The 27,628-nt window shown below is 33.4% G+C and overlaps 1 protein-coding gene across 1 annotated transcript in view; it reads left to right on the top strand.

The window, feature by feature from the left end:
- The window catches only part of LOC132731464 (regulator of G-protein signaling protein-like), a 36,613-nt gene extending 9,443 nt beyond the window's left edge, over positions 1-27,170 (top strand). Inside the window, exons 7-22 of the mRNA XM_060717658.1 lie at positions 1,768-2,035; positions 2,326-2,722; positions 3,482-3,620; positions 3,971-4,033; positions 4,287-4,563; positions 5,637-5,747; positions 6,446-6,626; positions 8,080-8,276; positions 8,867-8,984; positions 18,201-18,366; positions 18,935-19,076; positions 19,737-19,875; positions 21,656-21,785; positions 24,038-24,162; positions 24,607-24,773; positions 26,463-27,170. Coding sequence (XP_060573641.1) covers positions 1,768-2,035; positions 2,326-2,722; positions 3,482-3,620; positions 3,971-4,033; positions 4,287-4,563; positions 5,637-5,747; positions 6,446-6,626; positions 8,080-8,276; positions 8,867-8,984; positions 18,201-18,366; positions 18,935-19,076; positions 19,737-19,875; positions 21,656-21,785; positions 24,038-24,162; positions 24,607-24,773; positions 26,463-26,974 — 3,132 coding nt within the window. The 3' untranslated portion in view covers positions 26,975-27,170. The remainder of the gene's footprint in view (positions 1-1,767; positions 2,036-2,325; positions 2,723-3,481; positions 3,621-3,970; positions 4,034-4,286; positions 4,564-5,636; positions 5,748-6,445; positions 6,627-8,079; positions 8,277-8,866; positions 8,985-18,200; positions 18,367-18,934; positions 19,077-19,736; positions 19,876-21,655; positions 21,786-24,037; positions 24,163-24,606; positions 24,774-26,462) is intronic.
- Positions 27,171-27,628: the final 458 nt, after the last annotated feature.

The raw sequence follows: 27,628 nt of genomic DNA, 5'->3' as shown, positions 1-27,628 counted from the left end.
ATAAACATAATCGATTGTTAAAAAGGACTATCGATTGTTGCCGATTTTGGGGTGATCCGATTAGTTATCAATTTTCAGAGACAATCGGGACAACACTAATAGAAATACTTTCTAAATCAGATCTATGAACAAAAGATAAACAGTCTCTTACATAAATAATTAAACCGCCTCCATTGGAAGGCCTGTCCTTGCGAAAAAGTGTAAAATTGTCCAACATAAACATATTACAATGTATATCAATCTTTTGTTCTGAAATTATAAATTTGAGTTCGTCTAATTTTGGGTACAAATAGATGTAGTATGTTCAACCCTTTATGCGTGTACCAAGAGTTACTATTCTTATTGGAGTCATAGTTTAAAGTTTTGTCATTTACAATTTTATAAGTCAAATTAACATTGGTTTCTCCATATTGAAATGAATTACTTTCACAAATATTTAACGACGGCGATCCTAAGAATTCTGATTTCTCAGCCATGAAGCTGGTACTGGCATGTAGACCATTTCCTCGTCTCTCCTCCCTGTAAACCTCCCTTTCTGAAAATGAGACTTGTTGTCCATTTTGTTACTGCTATGGTCATCAGATGGCATCGTAGATATGCCTAGGACATAGTTTATAGCCTTCCTCATGGTTGTTCCAAACAGTTTTCCACTTTTTCTATTTAGATGTAAATAGTCTTTATACAGCGACTTGTCTGGAGTACCATGCAGGATAAAATCAGAGTCATGGTTGATATAGTGGTGACCACCATCTGCACAGATCTCTAAACCTGTTGTTGGTTTCAGATATAATGGTGTTGAAAAGTTTGTCATTTCTTCTAGGTAGAATTAAAGAAATGATTATTTTACATTTTGAGTTGATGGTTTTTACAGTGTGTATTGTATCCTTCAGCTCATGAACTATGTACTGGCTTGAATCTGCATCAGATATATTATTTGTGCCTACATGAAGTAATATTACATCTTTATCCTTTATTCTATTTGAATCTGTATCATTCATTGATATGAAGGTATTTTCAATTGTGCGTATTCTTCCACCAGAGTGAGTCTTGGTGTTTACTTTCACTATACAGTCTGACATTCTGTTCGCACTCAGGATACCTGTCATTGAATCACCTGCTATAAATGCAGAGTATTTAGATTTTGAATTTTGATTTTCTATTGGTCGAGTGTTATTTTCAGACCTTTTTTTTATGTTAATTTGTATGTCTTTCTCAAAATTATCCAGTTTATGTGGCTCAGGCGAGATCGTTTTTTCAGCAGAAGTCTGTATTACCGATCTACCAATTTGCATACATTTCTTTCAGCAGTTCATCTCTCAAGTCTTTAATGTCTTTAGCTAATTTCTTTCCTACACACTCAGTAACATTTTCAATTTTTGATTCGATACTGTCTGCTTTCATTGTAGACTTGGCCAATCGATCGGCTAGTTGTGTTTTCTCTTTTGACAGTGTAACATTTTGCTTTTTTAATTTTTCATTGGATTCTTTCTACATTTAGGTGTAGCTTTACTCAGATTATGTTTCAGTTTTGATAACTCACTTTCAATCTTTTTCACACTTGTCACTTTGTTCAATGACTTTTATGCGTAGAATATCATTTTCACGTTTTGTATTTTCTAGTACATTGAGCAATTTTTCATGTGATAAATAACTTTTTATCATTCAATTCTATTATAATTAAAACAAATGTGTCATTTTTTTTCAATATAACTTCCATTTTTGTGAATGTAAGTATTTACAACAGTATAAATAATTTTCATTTTCAAGGAGACGCTTGAAGTTCTTATGAAACCTGTGCCTGGTGACGTGGAGTGTATAGGACTAGAGCGACGATTTCGTTGTCGGTATATGTTTCCGAAGATCGACAAAGATATAGATATAAATTCTCCAGCTACCACCGTTATCGTGTCCAAGTCCGCAAATGACCTGAATATAAAACCATCAGTCCAGTCTATGTCGTCTGCGGAAAGGGAAACTATCGGAGAAGAGGGGAAACGCAAAGCAAAAACAGGCGATCTTCAATCATTGTTGAAAAGTAAGAAATCAATATTGTTCTTAATGAAGCATGTTCGAAACTACTTAATAATGTTATTGCAACTGTTAAGTTACTTTTGATATGTATGTGAGAATAGTAGGCTTGAAAGAATAGCCCTTTAAAAATGAAATTATAAAATACTTGTTTTCTTCTTTCTTTTAATTAGAGGTTTAAGTCATTCTAAATGAAGTTAAATGTCACTTTCTGGGCGTACTTTACTGCCCCAAATCTTCAGCCTATAAGTTTGTATGTTCAACCAATTTTCTTTGCATTTTTTTATTTCTGATTAGGTCCATTGAAAGAAGCTCAGGTTGAATGCGAAGCATCATTAAGTTCTCCATCTCTACCGGAACTGACGCCGGAGAATGACGATACCGAGGGGTCAGAACAAGACAATAATGTCCATATGAATGTCGTTAGTCCTATTTCAAATGTTCTGGCATCGTATATTGGCGGAAAGAAACGAGCGTTGATCGGAAATATTCCGGACGCAACGAATAAGATGATCTGGAGCCTGGCCTCCGATTCATTTGCTAGTGGACCTTTTCATCAATATCTGGAACAAAACTGGAAAGATACAGACTTGAAATATTTGGAGTTTTGGAACGATGTGAGGAGATATCTTGATACAGAGGAACATGTTATTGATAGACTTGGACAATCCATTAAGCTTCAGCTGGCTCACAAGTATGATAATTATTTCACTTGTGGATTAATACTCTAATATTATGGTGGCTGATTTGTACCATGTCGTATTTTTGCTTCGATGGGCGCAAGGGGAAAACACGAAAGTACGACAAAGTGTCTATTTTGTCGTACTTTTACTTTTTCACCTTAAGCTGCGCGGGGCACCAAACGAAATAACGAAATCACGAACATATGATAAAATAATCACTTTGCAAAGGTACGATAAAGTGTCTTAATTTCGTGTTATTGCCTGGCGCCCCATACCATATATAAATGAATAATCAGACATTTCCCCTCACGACTATTATAGCGATCACATTTTCGGCCAGACATGACAGTAAGTGCGTGTCACTGTAACTACTGTTCAGATCGTAGAACACGAAAACTTTACGAAAGCTGCACAGTTCCCTTTTGATTTTTTAAAATATCTGTGTGACCTAGATATCTGACCAACACCGACAGCACAACAAAAAGCGCCATTTCAAACTCCAAAAACATCACACAAATAGTTAAGATTTCACTACAAATGTGACATTTTCTTCACATAACTCTTCTTCAAAATTACTTTCCCGTTGAACCAGTGATACATGGGCGCAAAGTTTATTCTTATGTTATTTTATTCAATTCTACCGATGTTGATATAGCAACGCAACGTCCGTTTAACTATACGCTAAACGGACGATATATCGAAATAACACAATTTGACGTCACGTAAAAAGATTACGTGACGTTTAATAAATAAATTTATAATTATTTTAGGATAGCTAACACATATCTTTCTAAAGAAGAAGACGAAAGCAGCATTTTCTCTGAGAGTTTGAAAACGTCTTTATTTACTGCAATCAGTACCAAAAACGACGTCTCCTTGCTTTGTATGACTCAAGATATTGTTGAAAAGGTATTTGCTCAAAACGTTAAGTAATTTCTGATGGTGCATCTAATTTTAACGTTTTAGTATATTTTATACTATCTAATTTTAAAGTTTTTTAGTATATTTAAACATATCTAATTTTAATTTTTTTAGTATATTTAATACAAATGATGTATAATGCAAGAAAAGATATCAACTTGACTGGACCTAACTTTTTACTGCATTTCTACTACATTTCGTCTGAAAAATCTCTCACTCGATGTTCAGAATTGGTTTGAAAATTGGTTTGTCATAAGCTGTTGTTATAAAAGAGTATTTTTTATTGTTCCTTTTGGTTTAAAAACACGCCATCATCAGATTTTGTTTATTTGTTTTAGAACTTGCAGGAGACACTCAATTTATATGTTGCTGCTGACAGAGAGCGGTTTTTGAAGCAAGTGGTAGGCTTAACAAGTTTACAACTTTTACAGTTTTCCTTTTTTATTCTGTTACTATCAAACGAGAACAATATGTGCATAATGGAAACACTTTTCTTTATTTAAATAATGTTCTTGCCTTTTTGCAACAATAGTTTCTTAATTTATGCACTTTTCTTGATAAAGAAAAACGATCTTGTCTTATTTTTTATGATATGTTATATGCTCTTGTAGAATATGAAAAACGATAACATAATATGTTGAATTATGTATACAGCTAGGTGACCGGTGCCAATTAAGTAGACGGCAACGGCACGCAATAGACCACACATCATCATACCGAGTAAAGTCTGCCAGATGTTCTGCTGATATAGATCCAGAGTATTTCTTCAACTGTGTAACCCTTGATTCAGAGTCTTCAAGGTTATCTTCAGACTGTCCCACAATGCCGTCCGACTATTCCACTTCTCGTCAAGAATCTTCGTACCAAGCGAAAATTACCGAGGAGCAAATGTTAAAGGCGATGGAATCAGCTGTACTTTGTAGCGAATATGGCAAGTTATATATGTTTTAGTCTGACGCAGATACTGTTTTAGTTTATTTATACATGTACAAAGATAAAAATATCGATTCTTTCCTTTGCAATATTTCAAGGTTTAAAATTCTCTATTTAGGTTTATTGTTTGAAGATATGTTACTATGAACTTGAACTGTTAGTCAAAGGAGAATACTTTCTTGGTGTACCAAAGCTAACTTTATAATGTATAATGCTATATATCTGTTACAAAAATAATCGTTTGAATTAAAAAAATACTGCCAAGATGTTTGTATGAAAGAAATATGGTAGTAAATTGCCTTTAAAACGAAAATCGAATGAACAAAAAAATCATTGCTAAACGGTTAAAAGCCTGATTGAAAAAGTAGCATAATATTTTGTTACAACTCTTCATCATATACTTACAAATGAAATATTGATAAAATGAAATGCTTATTTTCATTTTCCTTACTTTCACTGCAAACAAATATTTTTCACTGTAGTGAAATATATTTTCGTATTTTCACTGGTGTCTTGCCAGACTACTTTTTGCTATATTCAGCCAAATTAATTAAAGTCTTTCATATTGTGATGTCAAAAAGGAAAAAAATGTATATAATAAACAGAAAATTCAAGTATTTTCTATAAATACAGAATTTATTTTCATCTTGTGGTATGAAAATTATCATGTTGCACTCAATAAAAATAAATATTGCTTTTATTTATAGAAGAAACTTGGATATCCTCTATAAAGTGAATCGACCACCAGATTATGGAAACAGTATAATTTTACTGTTGAAATTTTTTTTTTTAAATATTTTATAAAATATTACTTTATACCCTTTAATAGGACTATGTCTAGCACTCGCACTGAGTTATAAATTTTTCATAGTATCCTTTATTTGAATCACTATCAGTTCTATAAAATTATGCTCTAGTCTGACCACACAGGTGTAGATGCTGGCCTAGCTTTATAACTGAGGGATATACCTACCCACATTATATCTATATCTGTCGCGAAACACAATGAGGTACAAATGTGAATGAAATTCTATCGATCAGTTTTCTTACATTTGCTAAATTTATTTCTAGGTGAACCTATGATGAAGTCTCAATACCTTATTGAACCGTCACAGCTTGTTCAAATCCTATACAGTGATTATGGCAGTTTGCATTTAGTTCGACATCCGACCGTCCGCCACAGTAAGACTGATTCACATTTGAGCCGCGTCACGACAATACCAACATAATGGGTTTGCGACCAGCATGGATCCAGACCAGGATCAGGATCCATGCTGTTCGCTATCAGTTTCACTACTTGTTATAGACTTTGTAAGCGAACAGCATGGATCCTGATCCTTGTCTGGATCCATGCTGGCCGCAAACCCATTATGTTGGTTTTGTCGTGACACGGCTCATTTCTTTTTTTATATTGTTACAGAAAAGCGGTTAAATGTCCAAAATATAACGGTAAAATATTCAACACTTCAATTGTTCGTAACGATATTATGGTCTAACAAAGCAATTGATATTCACGTATCTAAACATTGTCAGTAACGGTAGTCTAATAGCGTTACAAAACCACTGAGTTTCGCGATAAGGCAGCTCAATATGCTTTTTGTCTTTTACGGAAGCATAGTCAATAAACCTCTGATAGACACGACAGAAAAACAAACATTTTCGTTGCCAATTACGGTAGCACAGTCTAAAAACAATGGTTGACATCGTAAAACAGTCCAGCATTCCCGGTGTCCGATATTGAGGTATAGTTTCATTGAGTCCCGATCAACGCCCAACAAAAATCAGCTTTTCTGAATAAAAGAATAAACCTATAATATATTATGTGTTTGAACATGTTTCTAAATAGATTGAAATAAGTAACAACAATATTATCTTTGCAGAGTGGCTAAGGAGTTTGCTGGAGAAGCCAAAGATAGATATAGATACAATCAGAGTGTCAAAGCAAGTACTCTATGAAAGGATTGATATATCCAAGTTCAGAAAACCAGATGCTGTTCCTAGGAATAGAGGTCGAATGGTAAGGAGGGCTGGTGTCGTTGTCGAAAGACCTCCTAAACCAAAGTAAGTCTCCAATCACCAATGCAATTGATATACCTAATGAAAGCAATCCTATTACTGATAAAGTTAAATGTTGTTTAATTCCTCATGGAGATTTAAATATGAGCCGCGTCATGACAAAACCAACGTAATGCGTTTGCGACCAGCATGGATCCAGACCAGCCTGCGCATCCGCGCAGTCTGATCAGGATCCATGCTGTTCGCTTACCAACTCTATTACAAGTAGAGAAACTGATAGCGAACAGCATGGATCCTGATCAGACTGCGCGGTCGCGCAGGCTGGTCTGGATCCATGCTGGTCGCAAACGCACTATGTTGGTTTTGTCGTGACGCGACTCATTTATATCGTGACGTCACACTTAGTTGTATCTGTACACAATTGCGTCTATTGTACTGACAGATGAACAAAGTATCCAACATTTGCTAAATAAGTATCAAATATATTCAATATTAGAAACTGTTCTATCAAATTCTTAGCGAATATCTATATTTTATAGATGTGTACTTTAAAACATGTGCAAAAAATGTATGAAAATAACAAATGATCTATTGAACCCCTTGGCTTTAAATTCTTCCTCGTATTTCTGCAGATGTTAATGCACAAATATAGGGGCATTGACCCTCTTTTAAAACAAATAAATATAAGTATGTATATTATATGTGAGGAATAATTCATATAGTAGTTTCAATATTTAAGAACTTGATAAATCATTACAATTTCATTGTCAAATTGTGCTCTACAACTAAGTACATGTATTTTTATTCTTGGCTAGACGCAATAATATAATATCATGAAAAATTCTTCTCGTCTGATACAAAACCTGTACAAACAATCATCGCCTAGACAACAGGCATGTCATCATCGATACAGTTCTCTAGAAATTAAATAACCTTTGGGGTACTTCATTAATGTTTTCTCCTTTCTGCACTCATACCGATGGAAAACCGATATTTTCACACTGTCTTTTGTCGTTTATACAATATATTACAAAATAATGATGCTTTCTTTTTAATTATAAACAGAACTATTTATTATATACCTGAAACTCTTGCCACCTTTAGCACCTTCAGTCAAGATATCTTCATTATTTTTTTTCTCAGTTCCTTCAGATATGCTTAAAATGTTTATAATATAACAAGGTGAAACAAAAAACAAGTATATAGGATTGGTTAATGCAGCCGTTGCTTACTTACTAAGGGATCATATCACTTTCACACTTTGATGTATGTCATGTATATGCTAAAACTAAATTAACCGATTTCTTGTCTAATATTCATTTCTGTCGCGTTGTTTTAAACCAAGAGGTCGCTAAATGTCAGTTACAGTGCCGAAGTGACCCAGTATCAAATGCAATTAAATTAGGTAAGGAATTGATGACTTTTTCGAAGTTTTGTAAATATGGCCAAGAAATCTATTTATAATTACAGCATTAACTATGCCAAAATTTGTTTGTAGGTCATTGATAGAGGTGCTGACAACTCAAGTCCAGTTCGATTATTTCAAGAAATTTTTGACAATGCATAAAGTGACTCATCAGCCAATTTTGTTTTGGAAGGCTGTTGAAAAACTTCAGGAAATGAGTAATGGTAAACAACGACAGAGCCGGGTCACGCAGATATGTATAAAATTCTTCGGCAAACATGCCAAATATGGTAGGGCTGATTCACGTTTGTAAGACTAAATAACAAAATACGTCCAAGACAATGTAACTTTTGATTCTAATGGTTTGTCATAGGTATAAAATTATCTTTCATTTAAAATTGAAATTTTATCGTGAGATGTGCAGCGTGATTTTGTTTGGCAATAAAACCTATTTTTCGTCAACTATTTGATATTTTTAAAATTTTACAAGAACAACCAAATATATTGTTATTGTTTTTTTTTTCTATTTTAGTTATACTATTTGTAAACAAGACGTAACATATTAATTTGTTTTGTTGCTTGTACGTTACAAATATAATTTCTATAAATTTGTGACTAATTTAGTCGGTGAAGACGTGTTTATCTTTCGAGAAGTGATAGCTTGTTTGTCTACCCTTTTGTTAACTATTTCAAAGGACTGTCATATACACGTATGTGCTATTTTTTAAAAACAGCAATATGTTAAAATCAAAATCTTAGATTTTATAAGATTATCGAGGATAAACCAACCTTACAATTCTTTTACGACGTGTTTAAAATATTTTCTAAAGGTTTCTTTTTCTCGTTTTCATGTCATAATTTAAGTTCGTGATTTTTAAAGGTTCGGCTCTTCAATGCGATGACGAAATTATACGTCAAATACCACATTTAGAGAAAGTCACGCCGGGGATTTTAATGTGCGCTCAAGCTGCCGTATTTAGGACCATAGAACGAAAATGGTAAGAGTCCCGCTCTTGTATATGAATATATTTTGTAGTGAGATAAAATTATTCATGTCATTGTTACCATTTTCGGTAATTCAATCTATGCCGATCATTTCGGTAATTAAGTCAACATTCGTTTTATGCTAATCTATTCGGTAGAGCAAAAGCCAATCAGAACAAGGTCTTGTTTCACGTGACCATACTTAGCCAATCAGCGCACAGCTGATTCATATCGGCTTAATGTTTCTCACTTAAATCTTCTTCCATCTTATTTTTTGCACTGATTTTATTTGTCCGTTGGGTTGTCTTAGTAACAAGGGATAAAAACACTTAAGTGAAATCAATATTAACTGGTCTAGATCTGTACATTTAAATTCGTGCCGGTGAAATGCTAAATTCTTTCTTTATGAGATATTATTTGTATAATTCACATCTATCGCTTCTCCTAAACCTCATATTTCCCGCGGTAAAAAATAAACAAGATTTCCACTCGAATGTTGTTGTGTGTATTTCATTCAAGCAATTCGACTGATTTTATTTTGAGATTTAGTTCCTACTTAAGTTCGGTAAATAGGGCGTCCGTGGCCGAGTGGTTAAGGTCGTTGACTTCAAATCACTTGCCCCTCACCGCTGTGGGTTCGAATCCCGACAGGGACTTTGGATTCTTTCATGTGAGGAAGCTATCCAGCTAGCTTACAGAACGTCGGTGGTTCGACTTTCTGAACTATGCACGGAAGGGCACCTGAGGTCTTCCTCCACCAGTAAAGCTGGAACGTCGCGATATGACATATACTGTTTCGATGTGACGTAAAACCCAAAAACAAAAAACAAACAAGTTCGGTAAATCGTTTAATTTAAACAATTGTGACAGAAATGAATTAAATGTTGTTCATTTCACTTTACTTTCTGAAGTATGCATTCAATCATTTTATACATTTTTAAGTTTTCTATTTCATATCGTTCTCAATGCTATATTTCACCTATCATATGAACCACTATAAAACAAATGATAATAACGCGATACGAAGAGTTTTACTTTTGTCGTTCCAATGGCGATTTCAGACAAACATAAATGAAACTGTGTGCAGTATTTAGAAGCTGGTAAATGAACTGTCAAACATTGGAATCATGTCAGGTTTCAATATATAATTATACAACAGTTCATATTTCTGACAAAGTGTTGATATTTTGATGTAATGTTTCCTGTATGACGTATGTAACTAAGGAATTATATACATTTATGTCTGTATAGAACAATTAACAATGCACCATTGTTGATGGCATTGTAATGTTTACATACACCTATCATTTATATCATAGCACTGTTACATAGCCTGTTCGAACTTAGATAATGTAAGATCTAAATTTAGATGCATATAGAGCGGTTTACTGCGTAGTCGAGTACAGAGCGGTAAGCTAAGTGTAAAGCCGGTTCTTAGTTAGTTAATTTAAGAGTCGAATACAGAGCGATTAGCTAAGTGCAAAGCCGGTTCTTAGTTAGTTAATTTAAGAGTCGAGAACAGAGCGATAAGCTAAGTGCAAAGCCGTTTCTTAGTTAGTTAAGTTAAGAGTCGAGAACAGAGCGATTAGCTAAGTGCAAAGCCGGTTCTTAGTTAGTTAATTTAAGAGTCGAGAACAGAGCGATAAGCTAAGTGCAAAGCCGTTTCTTAGTTAATTAATTTAAGAGTCGAGAACAGAGCGATAAGCCAAGTGCAAAGCCGGTTCTTAGTTAGTTAATTTAAGAGTCGAGAACAGAGCGATTAGCTAAGTGCAAAGCCGTTTCTTAGTTAGTTAAGTTAAGAGTCGAGAACAGAGCGATTAGCTAAGTGCAAAGCCGGTTCTTAGTTAGTTAATTTAAGAGTCGAGAACAGAGCGATTAGCTAAGTGCAAAGCCCTTTCTTAGTAAGTTAAGTTAAGAGTCGAGAACAGAGCGATTAGCTAAGTGCAAAGCCGGTTCTTAGTTAATTAATTTAAGAGTCGAGAACAGAGCGATAAGCTAAGTGCAAAGCCGTTTCTTAGTTAATTTAAGAGTCGAGAACAGAGCGGTAAGCTAAGTGCAAAGCCGTTTCTTAGTTAATTTAAGAGTCGAGAACAGAGCGGTAAGCTAAGTGCAAAGCCGGTTCTTAGTTAGTTAATTTAAGAGTCGAGAACAGAGCGATTAGCTACGTTCAAAGCCGTTTCTTAGTCAGTTGATTTAAGAGTCGAGTACAGAGTAGTTATGGGGCTGTCACACCATGACGTTCTGGTCAGCGTTCTTTGACGTTTGAGAAAACGCTGGCAGTCGCCCATGGTTGCTGGGATAGCGCCAGAAGAACGTTGTGTGGACGTGGAAAGTGAACGTCGGTAATCGCAAAAATTAACGTGCACAAAAGTTTTTTCTCAGACTAATATGACAATGTGAGAAAGATGACAGCTACAGCTATCAGCAACACTTACAATTTATCATTACATTAATTTACTTTAAAACAAAATAAAACTTGAAAAAAGCCAAGCTGATTTTTATCTATGACATGGAATAATGATTTTGAAGCAATCTCGAAACATTTGCTTTAGTGCATCTCTCTGCCAGTTTGTTCTTACAGCATATACGAATGGATTTATTCCTGAATTTAGAATAAATATTGTATTAACTATGTATTTAATGTCCCTTGACATCTGTAAGCTCTCCATGCCGAATACTGCAATCAATGGTATGGTACAAATGTTGAAGATCATCACCAATGCACCAACTGTTTTAATAACATTCTGTTGTGCTCTAATGCTTGCACGATTATCGGTTATACTAGCTGTATTGTTGTGTTGAGTTGATCCTGGGAGTACTGAACGAGGAACTCTATTTATATCCACTTCCATTTCATTCACCTGAACGGGAATAACCTTCATCAAAATGCATCTTAGGCGCAAGCATAGAAATAAATAGAGTAAGTTTGTGAAAATGCATGGAACAAAAAACACAATGAATAGAAACCTTGCGGCGTTCCTGGCTTTCCCTTTAAATATTTCGATAAATTCACATTGCCTTAATGTCGTTTCCGGCCTTCCATACATGAATTGAAGCAAACAGTTAACAACAATACTTAAAATCCACGAAAATGCCACTAAAGCGATAGGAAAGCGGATGTCAGGTCTTTGTTCATTCATCCTATACGCTTTATTTATCAATATGCATCTGTGCACACATATTCCAAATATCTGATACAACGAAGCACACTGAGACCCGTAAAACAAGAAAAAGAACACTGAGCAAGTATCGTAATTCAAATCCCCGTTTAATAATGGTGATATTACGAATGGGAGGGTGGAAAATCCAACGAACATATCTGTGACGGACAAACACAAAACTTGAGTGGAAAAACTCGGCCATGTCTTTTTTCTGTTGATAATGAAGCACAACACAATAACACTGTTTGCTAGAAATGTCCACATAACGACGATGAGACCAGGAATAACTGCCGCCACACTGACGTCATCTATTTCGTCATCATATGTCTGGTTCTGTTCCAACATGTTCCATGTTCTATTCATAATTGACGATTTCAGTAACAAATTTTCCTTAAAACTTTTAGATCTATATATTCCATGGTTTAACCATAGGAGTGCTGCAAAAATACGAATTATTATTATTATTATTTTTTTACTCTTATTATCATAGATTTCTGGTGTCGTATAAAAACCAATACAGGAAAAATACCGCAACGTAATTCCTGGTTACCTATTAATGAAAGGTTTTATAAAAAACTAGAGGTGTTAATTGTAGCCTTTTCACTTATGACTGATACACGTTATCTTTAAATTAAATGGTCGAGTTTTTTTCTGTCTGAAAATCCTTCGCAACATAGTAGGATAATTGAAACTGCGTCACTTAAATTCTTGCGCACACTCAACAACACGTGGACCAGACTTGCTTAACTGGTTGGTTTTCTTGTCACAATTATCCATGCGCACGCACGCTAAATTCAAAAGAGATAGTAATCCAAGAGTCGATAGTTCGACCCTCTTGCGTGGCTAAGTTTCTATGGAATAACTGATTTCGGATATTGGGTCTGATGGTCGTTTGTCTCTAAGCGTTGGTGAGATTATTATTCTGTTGATTGCGGTTTATTACTGTTTTGTTATCCAAGAAAGCCGGTTAGGTTGTTCAACCGTCGAGATATAACCAAACCAAGACTACTATACTGACAGCTCGCTCCGCTTTACTCACTGTTAGGTAAATAGGAGCTTTATTCCGCAAAAATACCTACCTTAATAATCAACGACTATTTCAATTTTGAAGTGCTGTTGTTGTTGTTGTTTTGTTTTGTTTTTTAGAAAAAGAAAAAAGGCAATATTTACAATAAAAAGAGGAATAATTAATTTTTTTGAATATGTTCAGATTAAACAAGAATATTTTAAGTTTTAACTGATTTACTTTGGCAGTCTTTAAGAAATTAAGTGACCTTAAAAACAAAAGTAAAAAGTGGGAACATTTTGCAAAAATGAATTACAAAATAATCTGTCCTTAAAAAATATTCCAATTATAAATTAAACAAGTATTTCAAATTTGACTTAAATGGAGAAACTTTGACAACCTTTAAAATTTTGCCTTAGAAAAGATGAAAAATGGCAAACCATTGCTTCAATGTGTTTAGATAGATAGGTTATAGACCTAAACAAAAAGGTTAAGCAAGACTAACGACACTAACATTTTGTCAACTCCACATTGTTTTCGAACTAAATGGAGAATGTGTACTGTTTATATTTATCATTATTTGATATATGTTTTTTTTTTCTTTTTTCTTTATATTTTTTTTGTATTGGAAAACACTCAATGATTTATTTAAAAGTATAGCCAATTCAACTTCAGCATAAATATGCTACATTTTTACATGTTCACCATAAATTGGAAGAGTAATTATAATTGATGAAATGTATGTTCTGTAAATTATTTTTTTATTTATTATAAGTTTGATAGTGAGATGTTTTGCTATTGTTATCACATGTTACATACACAGAGTGCTTTTTTTCTGAATAGTTGAGAGATTGTCACAATTACTGGTGGACGACTGTACTTCCTGTACAGAGATCATGGCCTGGGGAGTCAATATTCTTTAAACATTGATGACCGCGCGTCATTTTCATTAAATAATACTGAATCCTCGGCCATAATGCTATACGACCCATTTTCCGTAAAATACTGCGAGCACAAAATGTCAACCTAATCACACGTAATAGAAATTAAATTACAACACTATCGAACTATTGCAAAACTTGTTTTTTTACTTGTTTCTTTCAGTAGCTCTGTTCATCTGAAAAGAAGGGTGTATTGAAAAAGAATACTGAGATCCCTGTCATGATCCTTTATAAAATGTGATCCTTTTTCTACATATACAAACTTACTTCTGCTGAAAAATTATTACCCAAGTTAAGCCATCTTATCTTAAACCTCTTTTATATTAAAAAAAGAACAAAAAAGCAAATAAATAAATAAATAAATAAATAAATGAATAAAAAGAACAAAACGAAAACAACAACAACATAGTCGTGACCCAAATAAGGCTATATATAAAGTCCCCTTCTTTGTAAACTTCAACCCTAATCTATCTATTGCTTAAAATTAGTACGAATTATCGACAAAAGGTAGTTTTGCTTCGGTGCTTATATATCTGCACAGTCCAATCCCCCCCCCCAAAAAAAACAAAAAAAAACAAACTTTGTTTGTAAAGATCATTCCACTTAAAGCTGCCCCATTCCATTTTAAAGCTGCTGCATTTAAGATAGTTATTGATCAAACTTAAAATTTCAGCTTGAAAAGGAAATTCTATTCTATTATAAAAATTCATAACAAAAAGGGTTACCTTTCTTTCAAAACGACAACAAATGACAGGGGGTCACTTTTTGGGCGTGGGGTTACTTTTCTTCGTGGGGGTCATTTTCATATAACATCATGACCCCCAGTATGTATCTTGTTAATGAATATTGAATCCTTGGTCATAGCATTATAACAAGTGGATCATAACATGATGACCTGAGGACTTAATTCTATCGGGGTCACTTTACTTCAATTCTATTGACAAATTAGATTTCTCTAACAATTATCCATGCGCATACTTACTGTTACGATTAAACCGCAACAATTCACGCGCATGCTTACAGACAATCTTAGATCATACTTCTTCGTCACAATAATTCATGTGCATGCTCACCGACATTCTTAAATCATACTCCCTCGTCACAAATAATTAACGCGCAGGTTCACCGACATTCTAAGATCATACTCCCTCGTCACAATAATTCACGCGCATGCTCATCGACATTCTTAGATCATATTTTCTCGTTACAGTAACTCACGCGCATGCTCAACATCATACTCCCTCGCCAAAATAATTCTAATTCATACGCATGCTCACCGACCGACATTCTTAGATCATACTCCCTCGTCAAAAATAATTCACTCGCATGTTTATCAGACTCCCTCGTCACAACAATTCACGCGTATGCTCACTGTCACTCTTAGATTATACTCCCTCGTCACAATAATTCACGCGTATGCTCACTGTCACTCTTAGATTATACTCCCTCGTTACAATAATTCACGCGTATGATCACGAGACAAATGATATTGAAATTACGTCACCAAGTAAATACTTTACTATTTTCCAAATGCAGCTTGCGCTGCGTAGAATTTGTTCATAGGGCATAGGGTAAAATCAGATGAAACATTTTTGTCAACATCATAGTGGTCACGATTTTAATTTGATATAAACTTTGTCAAAACGCTTGCCAATCCTTTATTTGTTATAGTTTTTGGTGTGCTATAAATGGAATACTTTATACAAATAGCTTTATTACTATTTTTTTAAATTAATTGAATAATATCTAGTGTTTAAAATAATATTTGTCATGTGCTCGCATAATATAATTTTATTCAACTCGTTCAATAAATAAATAAATGAATGAATGAATGAATGAATAAATGAATGAATGAATGAATGAATGAATGAATGAATGAATGAATGAATGAATGAATGAATGAATGAATGAATGAATGAATGGATGGATGGATGGATGGATGGATAAAATAAATAAATAAATAAATAAAAAAAAAAAATCCAACCTTCAATTCCAATAATCCGAACCAAACGTTGATATATCTTGGATATTGAATGCTACTAAAGGGTTGTTAGCCATTCCTTGCATTATTTATTACATGTGACAGCATTAGTATAACAGAAGATAGGAATATCAATATAAAAGTATATAATAAACAGAACATTCCAGTTTTTTCTATTTATACAGGATTTGTTTTCAGCTTGTGGTATGAAAATTATCACATTTCACTCACGGCTACTGCCACCCGTGAAATACTGATATTCATACCACTCTATGAAAATGAATCCTGTATTTAAAGAGAAACTTGAATATCGCCTTTATATTATATATTAACACTATATATATTTACAGTTACCAGTTTCACACATATATCATTATTATCTTGTATCATAGTTTGGGGACCATTCTGTTGAAAAAGTGTCAGAGTTAAATCGTATACATATACATGCACAGTGCGGTAACTGGAGTGCAGGTATCAGTTACCCGCACTCCAGATAATGCCCGTGGATTGGTTCATTTTTGCCGGGGTTTACATATTGTGACGGCAGAGAAAGGGAAAGGGGCAGAACTATCATATTCAAATGCTCGTTCATTGGTTAATTTATTCTGGGGTTTCATATTATGACAACAGGGAACGTGCTGTCATGTTTGACTATGATACAAAAGAGAAAGAACACCAAAACACTCGGCAATCTTTTATACTCGGGGGCTACGCCCCCTCGTACAAATCAGATAGCCTCGTGTTTCGGTGCTCTTTCTATTACTTAGCACGACACAATATACTGTGCGAAATTTACCTCACTCCTACATTGTTATGCTTTTGACAGTAATGTAGAACGTATAACTGCAAATGTTTTTTTGAAGAATGTCACATACCAAGCCCATGATCCATATGATTTCTGAAAACCTGTTTTTTTTCAGCACGTATTCTATATACTAAAGGTTACGTGGTATTTCAACATTAACTACGCCTTTTATTCAAGTGTATAAAGCTACATGTATATTTCTGCTGCTAGCAGTTTACAAATTTTTTGCTTCCATTTTGAAAAATACTTATGCTTAAATGCCTGTTTGAAAAAATGTCGGTATATATTTCCTTTTGAGTGAATTGTGCATGCACACAATCAAAATCATTGCTAAACGGTTAAAAATCTGAAAACAAAGTGATCCCTCGGAAGCATTAATCACAAAAAATTACAAGAGAATTGAATAAAACCTACTTAGCGGTATAATATTTTGTAAAGAAAAGGAAAACAACAGACAAACAAAAACACATTAAAACTACGATATTTATTGACTAATGGAAATTATCATGATACACTTTGAACGCAACACCTGAAGTGTGTTGTTACCTACCCACATTTGAGCCGCGTCATGACAAAACCAACATAATGGGTTTGCGACCAGCATGGATCCAGACCAGCCTGCGCATCCGCGTTTACAAACCCTATTGCAAGTAGAGAAACTGATAGCGAACAGCATGGATCCTGATCAGACTGCGCGGATGCGCAGACTGGTCTGGATCCATGCTGGTCGCAAACGCACAATGTTGGTTTTGTCATGACGCGGCTCATTTGTATATCTTATATCTAATGTATTTATTATTAGTTTTTTGTTAGCTTTGATGACGTTCTGATTTTGAATTTTCATGACAACAATACACTTGTTTCGACAGTATCAATAGGTTAGAGACACTAGGGAGTACTGGCGGAACTTGTAAAATAATATGCCTATTTATGCAAATATGTGATCATTATGCTGGCGCTAAAACTGACAAATTGAGACGTACAGACAAAAAGAAACAGAGACAGATGAACAGTCGTAGCTCGTGGTTATGAGTGAGACTAAAAAGGTTTCGAGCACCTCACTAAATACTGTACTCATGTACATACCGGACAAGACGCTTGAATTATTAAATGCTAAAATCCCGCCTTTTCACCGTACGGAATGAACTTTAAAACGTCTAATTTATCTTTTCACGCCGATTTATATACAATTATGAATGAAAAAGTAAGAATCGGCGGAAAAAAACCCCGATATTTGTCTTTTTTTGTGATCACGATTTCTGCAAGCGTTTAGAGGAACTGCCCCAATCCTGTATTGAGTTAAATCCATTAAGATTATTCTTACGTATATTTACAGGTACCCTATGTATTTAGATACTTTCCCTCCGGATTCCGCGAAATCTAAAGAGAATACCATAAGCTTTTCTTTAAGGACAGGTCTCGTAAAGAATTTCGAGGAGGCCGCAAAGTTAATTGACAGAACTAAGAAGGCCAAGAAACGCACACTTGGCAGTAGGCGAACGGTAATTAATAGAAAAATATTCTCCTACAAAAAAGTTCTTTGTTGTCATTGATATGTTATTGTACAATAATAGGATAAATTGTATTCTATGTGACTCTTAAATTTTTCTATAATATGTCACTTAATATGAGGAAAGAATTTATTCATTTATATTATTCTTTTATATATAATGCTTGTTTTCTGGTAACGTCATTTGTCTGCGTTTATGTAAACATAGTTGAGATCATTTCTCATAAAATGCAAAGATCATAAATGTATGAAACGTAAACAAAACATAAAAATGTTAACACAATCCTTTGGCCATTATTTTCAAAATGCTATCGATTGAAAAGAAACATATGCGAGCGCCTTTGGAATGCTTTCATTTATTTTTCATCATATTTTTCTTTATAGAATTTATATATACAATAATGGCATAACGAGACTCTTTTCATATAATTATATATACATATATTTATAATTTGATAGTTATTTGACGAACTCTTTTAGACTAGGTAGTATATAATCTATACAACGGGTAACCGGCGATGATATGTGCTTGACTTTTATATTTTTCTATTCCATACAAGCTGGCGCTGTGGAAGAACTTTTCATCAGCGCTAACAAGTTTTGTTAAAGCAACAAACTGTAGAACTGAGATGCAGTTATTTGAGATGTTCCTCAAGTACGAAGTAGAACGAGAGAAACAGGTGGCACCAAAAGAACCAACAAGTAAGTCTTCAACGCCTTATTGGTTTGTAAACAAATCATTTGTAGTACATGTCCTTATTTTGATATCATATGAAAACAAATGAATGATACATGCTTGTAAATTTGCTAAATAGAATAAGTTAAATTAAAACATAAGAAATGCATGTATATAGAAATACATGTACATGTTAACTTCCATCATTTTTTTCTAGAATAAGTGCGGTGCAGTTTTGATCCGAACCGCCGCAAACATATGTCAGATAGTTTTAATGTATATTGTACCGTATTCTATCATATTTTAAATTCTTTACCTTTATAAAGTAATTTTCAATGGAATTTTATATTATTACACCCGTAACTATTCTCTTACAACAGCGTCTGAAATTACAACTTCATTCATAGCGTCCAAATTACGTCATCCTTATCATGTCATTGTACAGCATGCGACTCATCTGGCAGTTCAACCCTGGCAGTTGTAATTCCCGGCATGGGTTAAAAACTAACGGAAACATCAGTCTGATATGCAAGAATAATGGGTTTTAAAGTACATTATCTTGTTTTCATTTTTTTTTGTTATATTCTTTTAGAATTGATACATAAATTATCTGTTTGAACTGGCTTCTTTTTTTTGCACAACTAATCTTTTGGTATATGCCTTTAGTACAATGAATCTTTTTACAGGTCAATTAGCTCAACACGACAGAAGTACAATGATGGCAAACGTGAGCACCAATGTCCAGACGAGAGTTGTCGTCTGCAACAGACTTATCAGTATGAACAGATTGCCGGCTGATTTAAGATTTTGGCTAGAGGTCAGAAAGTAAGTTGCGTTTGCCAATACAACACAAATAAACAAGTATCTAAAAAAATGGATGCACATTTTTTTTTTTTTGGAGAAAAAATTTGAAATATTCGGTTTCTGATCTGTTCATTCTGAACATGTATACGTTAAATTTGTAAATGATTTGAAAGTCAAACACACAAGCATTACCTAAAATGTCGTGGAAATCGAAATACCAATGGACATTTTTCATTTGATAATATGTTACAAAAGAAAATGTGCACTTGTTTACTTAGAAATTCTGGAGATCTACTTAAGCAAAATATCGGCAAGTTTGGTATCAAAATTTGCAGAAAAATATTGAACACAATGGCTTAATTAAGTTGTATTGAATTTGAATTTAATAGTAATCAGAAATTTGATTAAGTGTAAATAGCGGACGGGTGAACATTAAAAGTTGCAGATTGTCATTTTGTCTTGTAAGGAATTATTAACCTATAGCTCTTCAGCGCTTCTTATGTAAAATTCTTCCAAGTATAATTTCCAATAACCGTAAATCATACCATACCCAGACTATGGTATAATTTTCAGTTTTGAAGATCGAAGGAGTAAAGTGTTTCTGGGCGGAGCTATAGGTTAAAACAGATACACCATTGGTGCGTTGACGATTTCTGGGTTTGCGTAAATTATACCATAATCACGTGACCTTTCTTATGCCTTAACCTCACGAGACGAAGTCGTTTTAATTCTTCTAATTTTTAAATTATTTTTCTTTATTATAAAATTATATCCATCAAATTTAGCCGTCCAACTTATCCGACTTATTCGATACAAATGATTCCAGCACTTTAAGTCTTAAAAATTGAGTACCTCTCAAGCCGGTGCTAGAGGGCATGAAGGATATTACACTTTTCATTGTCCCTCATGTACAGGCTTAATCAAACCGGTTCTGCAATTTTCATGTTATTTTGTTGTGATTTATGTTTCCGAGGGATCGCTTTTTTTATCAGATTTTTTTTTGATTCTACGAACTGAAAACATACACCATATCCGAAAATGTGTTACCAAAATTCAATTCAAATTATTTGATCTATTTATCATATAAAAAATTAGTCATTACCATAAAGATAATATGTATTTTGTCTAAATTGCTAAATACCTCTATTTGGGCCTTTTAATATTGCCGAAATTCTACAACGCAATCATTTAAAGACTGTAATATACGCAATTACAAAGAGCAGAAGTTTTTCTACCCATTCTCTAGCGATTTAAAAGTCAGCAAATTTCTTATCATTATCAAATTTCAATTTAATGTACGTCATCGTGTTGTCAAAACATTTCTGCAAATTTTGATTCCAAATATGCCTATATTTTGCCGAAGTATACAAACATCCTTATTAACAAGTAACACTTTCTCAGTATGAGTGCAACTCGGCATATTTTCGTAAAACAGTAAATATCAACTGCATATTGCATAAATAATTTGAAGGAACAATTGCTATCACTTAAATTATCAACATGTTTTTTGTTACGACTATTGTCTGACTTACAAAAACATTACTATTACTTGCCAACGATCTAATAGTGACGAAAACCAAAAAGAGAATACATCATTGCAAAAGTGTCTGCAAACTCTAAAATTGTATTAATGCAATTTACATCATAATCAGATATGGCAATGCATATAGATACTTTGAACATTACATTCAAAGCTATATCAACAAAAAGAGTTTCGCATAATAAAATTTTCATGAAGTCGTTCTATAAAATTTTATACCAAATATATCATTATATCAGATCATGTATGTATAAATTTCAGGTATCAGTACCTCGTTGACAATGCCTCTCAGAGGAAGAGCGTTTCTACTCTAGAGACAGAATTCCTTATAGACAAAGCAAATTCTATTATATCCTGCTTTCTTTCCTCGGAAATATTACCGAGAGTACAGGTAAAATATATATATAATAAATAGTCAAGCATGAGTCTGTTACTCTTTTTGAATGTGTTGTTCATAAATAACACATTGCTTGTTATGTTAAAGAAAATTTAAAAAGTTTGTTTTGACAAGATAAAAAGAAACTGTTTATTGTTAAATTTTTATAAGTGTGGTGTTTAAGGTAAAATATTGTGTATTATTAAAATATGCACGGTAAAGTTAAATGTTGTGTACGTTCACATTCGGATTTCTTTATGTACATAGTGGGTATAAGGCAAGGGGAAGTAATTTCTCCCCTGATGTTTTCATTATTTGTAGAAGACATAGAATTGTATCTCCAAAATGATATTAATGTAGGTTTACACATTGATGATATAGTTATATTGTTATTATTATTTGGTGACGATATTGTAATACTAGGTAAAACACCAGAAGATCTGAGCGAACAAGTTTAGATAATCTTTACAATTATGCAACTGTTAGGGATAAGAAGTTTTACATTAAAAATAAAGGTAATGATTTTTAGGAAAAAAAGACAGGATGCCTACAAATGAAAACTGGTTCTACAATGGACAACAATTAAAAACAGTTGATAATTTTAACTAACCTTTTTCAATTTTACTGGCAATTTTGCTCGAAACCAGGAAAACGTAATTGGCAAAGGTCTTACGGCATTAAATATATTACTGTATAATTGTAAAATATATCATATAACACCTAAACTCAAATGCCAGCTGTCCGATTCATTTTCATTTGCAGGTACTATACTATCCTTAGTTGTTTCCCTTCTGAAGAATGGGTGGGGGCATTCTATAGCTAAAAAAGAAACTGAACGTATTCAACTTAGTTTTGAAATATGTTAAAATGTCAGAACAAGTACATATTATAATGCATGTATTATGGTGAACTAGAAAGGTGGCCACTATATGTTGCTAGTTTTGTTTAAGAAAAATGTTTTGTGTAAAACAATCCACACTGATAATATAATTACAGTAAACTTCACTTATAGCAAACACGGTTATAGCGAACTTCCGGTTATAGGGAACAATTTATTTTGGCCCGAATTTTGCCCTTCTTTGTTTAATATAAAAATATGGTTAAAGCGAACACGGTTTTAAATAAGGAATTATCGCTAATAAGGAACTCATTTCTTAGTCCCAATCTAGTTAAAAGTACAGAAAATTGCACTTTTATTACGAACTCTAAAATATTGGCTATCCGTAAATAGACATTCGTTTTCATTGGCACGGATTAAAACTCGGTCGAATGTACCGTTTATCGTTGTATGTACTTCAATACATCTATTAAAATGAATTTGTATAGTTTTCTATTTAGGATATTTTTAGCATGAGCTCTTTTCACCAAGATAAAACGGTTATTTATTTCTTTTCGTCAATAGTTTTGCTCGAGTAAAATAATTATAATAATTTATAATCGGTTTTCAACATAATCATGCATGCTTGCAATCTGCAATTTACGCTTGATTTAAATGAAAAGAAATCTTTATCTTCCATAAGTTAAAGTCACCCTTAAATTATAATAGAAGATATTCAAAATCTTGTTTATTCTCAATCATGGAAAGAAAACGAAAAGAGTTTAGAAACAAAATATTATATTTTATGAGAAATTGACATAGGGGGTAAATCTTAAACTGGAATAGCAATTATTTAAATTCCAAAAAGTACGCTCTCTGGTATTGTGTTAAAAATAGAAATATATGACTAATATTTCTTAATCAAATGCTCTTCAAAATGGCGGACAATGGTAAACAGTCAGTTCGTTATATGTAAATCTGTTCGCTATAAAAACTCCTGATACAAGGAACTAATTCGCTACAGTATATGCTTACAAGGAACTCCGGATATAAGAACAGATTTTGAATGTCCCAATGAGTTCAATATAAGCGAAGTTTACTGTATAAAAAAAATGTTTATGAGCAAAATGTTATTGATTGTGAACATATATACAATGAATGGGTTTCAAATGCTAAACGATTATTGTATACATATACTAGTAGTTTTCCTGATTGTTTTATGAATAGTGATTGTAGATTATTTCCTTGTATATTAAAACAAAGACTTATTGAACACGCAAGACGGGCATGGTTGCATGGGAAATAGTTGTTATATTTTAGATTTCTTTAGAATTTGCTTAACTAATATCATATGATATTTACCTTGACCTGCTAATAGTTGAAGAGTATGTTAAAAGAAAATAGGAGCAAAGCCAATTTTATTGCATCAATTCCCATATCTTTTATATAGATAAACGTTCCAAATGATTTGGCCTCAAACATAATCAGCAGTGTAGCCAGTGACGGTCCAAAACGAGGCTTATTTCACGACGCTTTTATTTTGATTTTTCCTGTTCTTTACCACTTTTATCGCAAGTATGAACTTTTTTTATCATCTTATTTATTAAACTTGCTCTGTCATGTTGGCGGTCAAAGCATACCACCACACTACATTATATATAGTGTACATGACTTTAGCATAAACAGCACATAGTTCTAAGTTCATCTTTCTTTTGCTGCATCTTAAAATCATCGCTATTAGCAAAGTTTTTCTTACCAAGTTTCTTTTTCCATTTTTTACTATCTTAGTCAAGTTTACGATGATTTTGTTCAAATATATATTTGTATTTATGTGACGATGACATATGCATTACATTTTGTTTTGTTTTCTATTGCTGTATGTCTGAACATTTACATCCGCGTTTAATTTAAATTTATAAATGTTAAGTACAAAACAGGAAAAAAAACCCAACACTCTATATAATGATGTATTCAAATTACTTTCTTCTTTTAAATTTTGTACCAATTCTTCTTTTATAGGTTCTCAAATGACTGGATGAAGGGTAACATACCGGATGACTATTTTGATTCGATAGAACAAACGCTTAATGATCACGTGTCAACTATCCCTCATCAGAATGCGGACGTCGTAGATTACACATCAATAGATACGGATAAAATTAAAAGAAGTACTTTTACGTCATTGGGTGAGTGCACTCTTACACACCAGATATTACTTCATGATGTAGCGATCAACAACTCGCGAAATGGTGTTTTATTTTTTTTTATTCTAGGTAAAGTTATCTCCCTTGGCGTTCAATTATGTGATGAAGATGAACGAATGAATAACAACTCTAATGAATATATTTTATTGATTTTACGTATTTTCATGGTAATATATAACCGATATAAAGTGTTGCTCACACTGTCAGTTATATATCATCATCTTCTAAACTTTTGTTAAAGGTATACAACTCGTCGTTCATTTTTCGCGTGGACTCCATAACTCCAACAGCAAAAACGAGAGGCGAGTTGTATACCTTTACTAAATATATATGTAGTGTATCGTTTTTGCGGTGTATAAAGGAAATAAATGCACCAAATATTAAAACATATTCGAAATGAAAAATACCGCAGTTGACGGTAGGATATAGACATAGAGTTTCTTATACACAGGATTTGGTAGGTAAATGACGTAAAATAAGTCTACTATATTGTGACAACGACCACAAAATCACTGTATTTCACTTATTATTAAACACAAATAATTAGGTTATATCTTGGCCCAATAAGCCGTTATATGCTAATAAGCGGAAGGGGTTAATATGATGCGTGAATGCTTATAGCCTCGTAAATCATTTGAGCCGCGTCACGACAAAACCAACATAATGGGTTTGCGACCAGCATGGATCCAGACCAGCCTGCGCATCCGCGCAGTCTGATCAGGATCCATGCTGTTCGCTTACAGACCCTTTAACAAGTAGAGAAACTGATAGCGAACAGCATGGATCCTGATCAGACTGCGCAGATGCGCAGGCTGGTCTGGATCCATGCTGGTCGCAAACCCATTATGTTGGTTTTGTCGTGACACGGCTCATTTAATCTTACCGTAAACCTCCTCAGCTATTACATAAAATATGTTTTTAGCAACCCACGTCATAACCGTTAGGGGTCGCGGCGAATTTTTACATATGTACAAAAAGACATAGACGATGAAAGGGGCTTATCAAGAAATGCGGTGTTCATTATTAAAAACTAATTATTTTTCATTTGATGTTCAGTGGCTATATTCTTTCGATATGATACTTTCTATATTGAAAAAATAATACAAATACGTTGAAAGGGCAACATTCAAAATGGAAGCATAGGATAGAAATTATCAAAACAAACAAAACTTCTTAGAATAATTTGTACCAGAAGTTAATGATTGCATCCGATTACATGATTAAACTTTCTTATATGAGCATACGTTTGCATAAGATATCGTTTTACATGTGCTTTTATATAAACCGAAATTTTACGAACGTGTGTAAAAATGAAACACGAAAGGTTATATTTTGATAATGTCTTGTCCATGTATCAAAGTGAGGCGTTTTCTTGAAATTATCGATTCTTTCATGAATGTCCAACAATGAAAAGAAAACAAAAATGCCGAACATTGCTTTCCATTTACTTTTTCAAGAATTTTGCAATTTCGATTTGTATAAGTTGTTATATGACATGTATATATAGTAAGAAAAGAATAATAAGTGACAGAAGCCCATGTGATTGATACTTCAACACGACTACCCTATTGTCTATTGTTTACTAAGTTATGTAACCGTTTTAAGGTCGTTTTACATATACAAGCCATTTACAGCGTTATGTTAATTAGCAGAATGATTTTATATTCACAGACGACAATACTATGAAATTACGCTTCTCACTATCTGAGGGTATCACGCTGTTATATCCCCAAGTCCAAGGTAATAAATCGCAAACAAAACATAGCATACACACGCTTCACGAAGAAACGTCTCAACATAGAGACAGCAAAGGTGGTCATGGCGATAAGAAGGCTAGCAAACATTCCCTGAAGAGCGGAGATAAGCGCCAAAATAATTTAGATGGAAAGAAATCAGGTGAAAATGTTAAAGACAGAAAGAAATCTGCGAAAATCGTGGTGAAAGAATCCGACCAAAGTCCACAAGGTGGTGATAAAGAAAGACATGGGTCGATTGATAAAGCCAGAAGATTGAGTTTTCTTATTGATTCCTTGAATAAGGAGAAAGAGGCAAAGATAAAAGAGCAGAATCGTCTTTTTAGCAAGCTAATGTCATTTAATGAAGTAGTATCGGCAGCTTTAGCAGAACTGTCGGAGCCGAGTTCAGCACTGTCTGTAAATGAAAGTTCTATAGTTAAGTCCTAAATCGTATTATCTTTAATATCGACATGTATAGTGTTTAACAAGCAAACTAATATGTAGTGATTTTCCCTTAATATGTCTTTAAAATTAGGTTGTCTTAATGTTTATACATTTTTTCTAAATACTTGTATATTTGTTTTAACACAACTGTTTTCAATGTGACAATAGTAAAACATGTAAATAAATCTTGAAATCATAACTTCTTTGCATTGGTCAATGTTTAATTTTATTGTACTTTATTTGTGTTTTAGATAATTGTTTTTAAGATTTGGTTGAACCAATCAGCTGGAAGTTTAAATTGATTATTTGAATCCCGTATTCAAAATACCAAGGTATATGAAAAATGGACGTTTCTTTTACCAATCATATACTATTTCTGTACAATTTCAAGTGTGTGTAAAGGGTAACTTCGTACATTCCCGTCCGAGAAATAACCCTGGCTGTTAGGATATCGACTGCTTTTAGTAGGATATTCAGCAGCTAAATGAATTTAATATTTGCAGTACACCTTTAGACATGTTTATTCCAAACGTAAAAAAAAAACATACGATGAAACTCAGTAGTAGTACTACAAGTACGTCAGGAGATGTAAGGATATACAATATACTGGATCGGACGATGAACAGTTTGATATTTAAAGTGACATTAAAACAAATG

This window comes from Ruditapes philippinarum, unplaced genomic scaffold, assembly GCF_026571515.1.
Source record: "Ruditapes philippinarum isolate M1 unplaced genomic scaffold, ASM2657151v2 ctg2332_1_1_1_1, whole genome shotgun sequence".
Classification (NCBI taxonomy): domain Eukaryota; kingdom Metazoa; phylum Mollusca; class Bivalvia; order Venerida; family Veneridae; genus Ruditapes; species Ruditapes philippinarum.
This window is presented reverse-complemented; position numbering and strand designations above follow the sequence as displayed.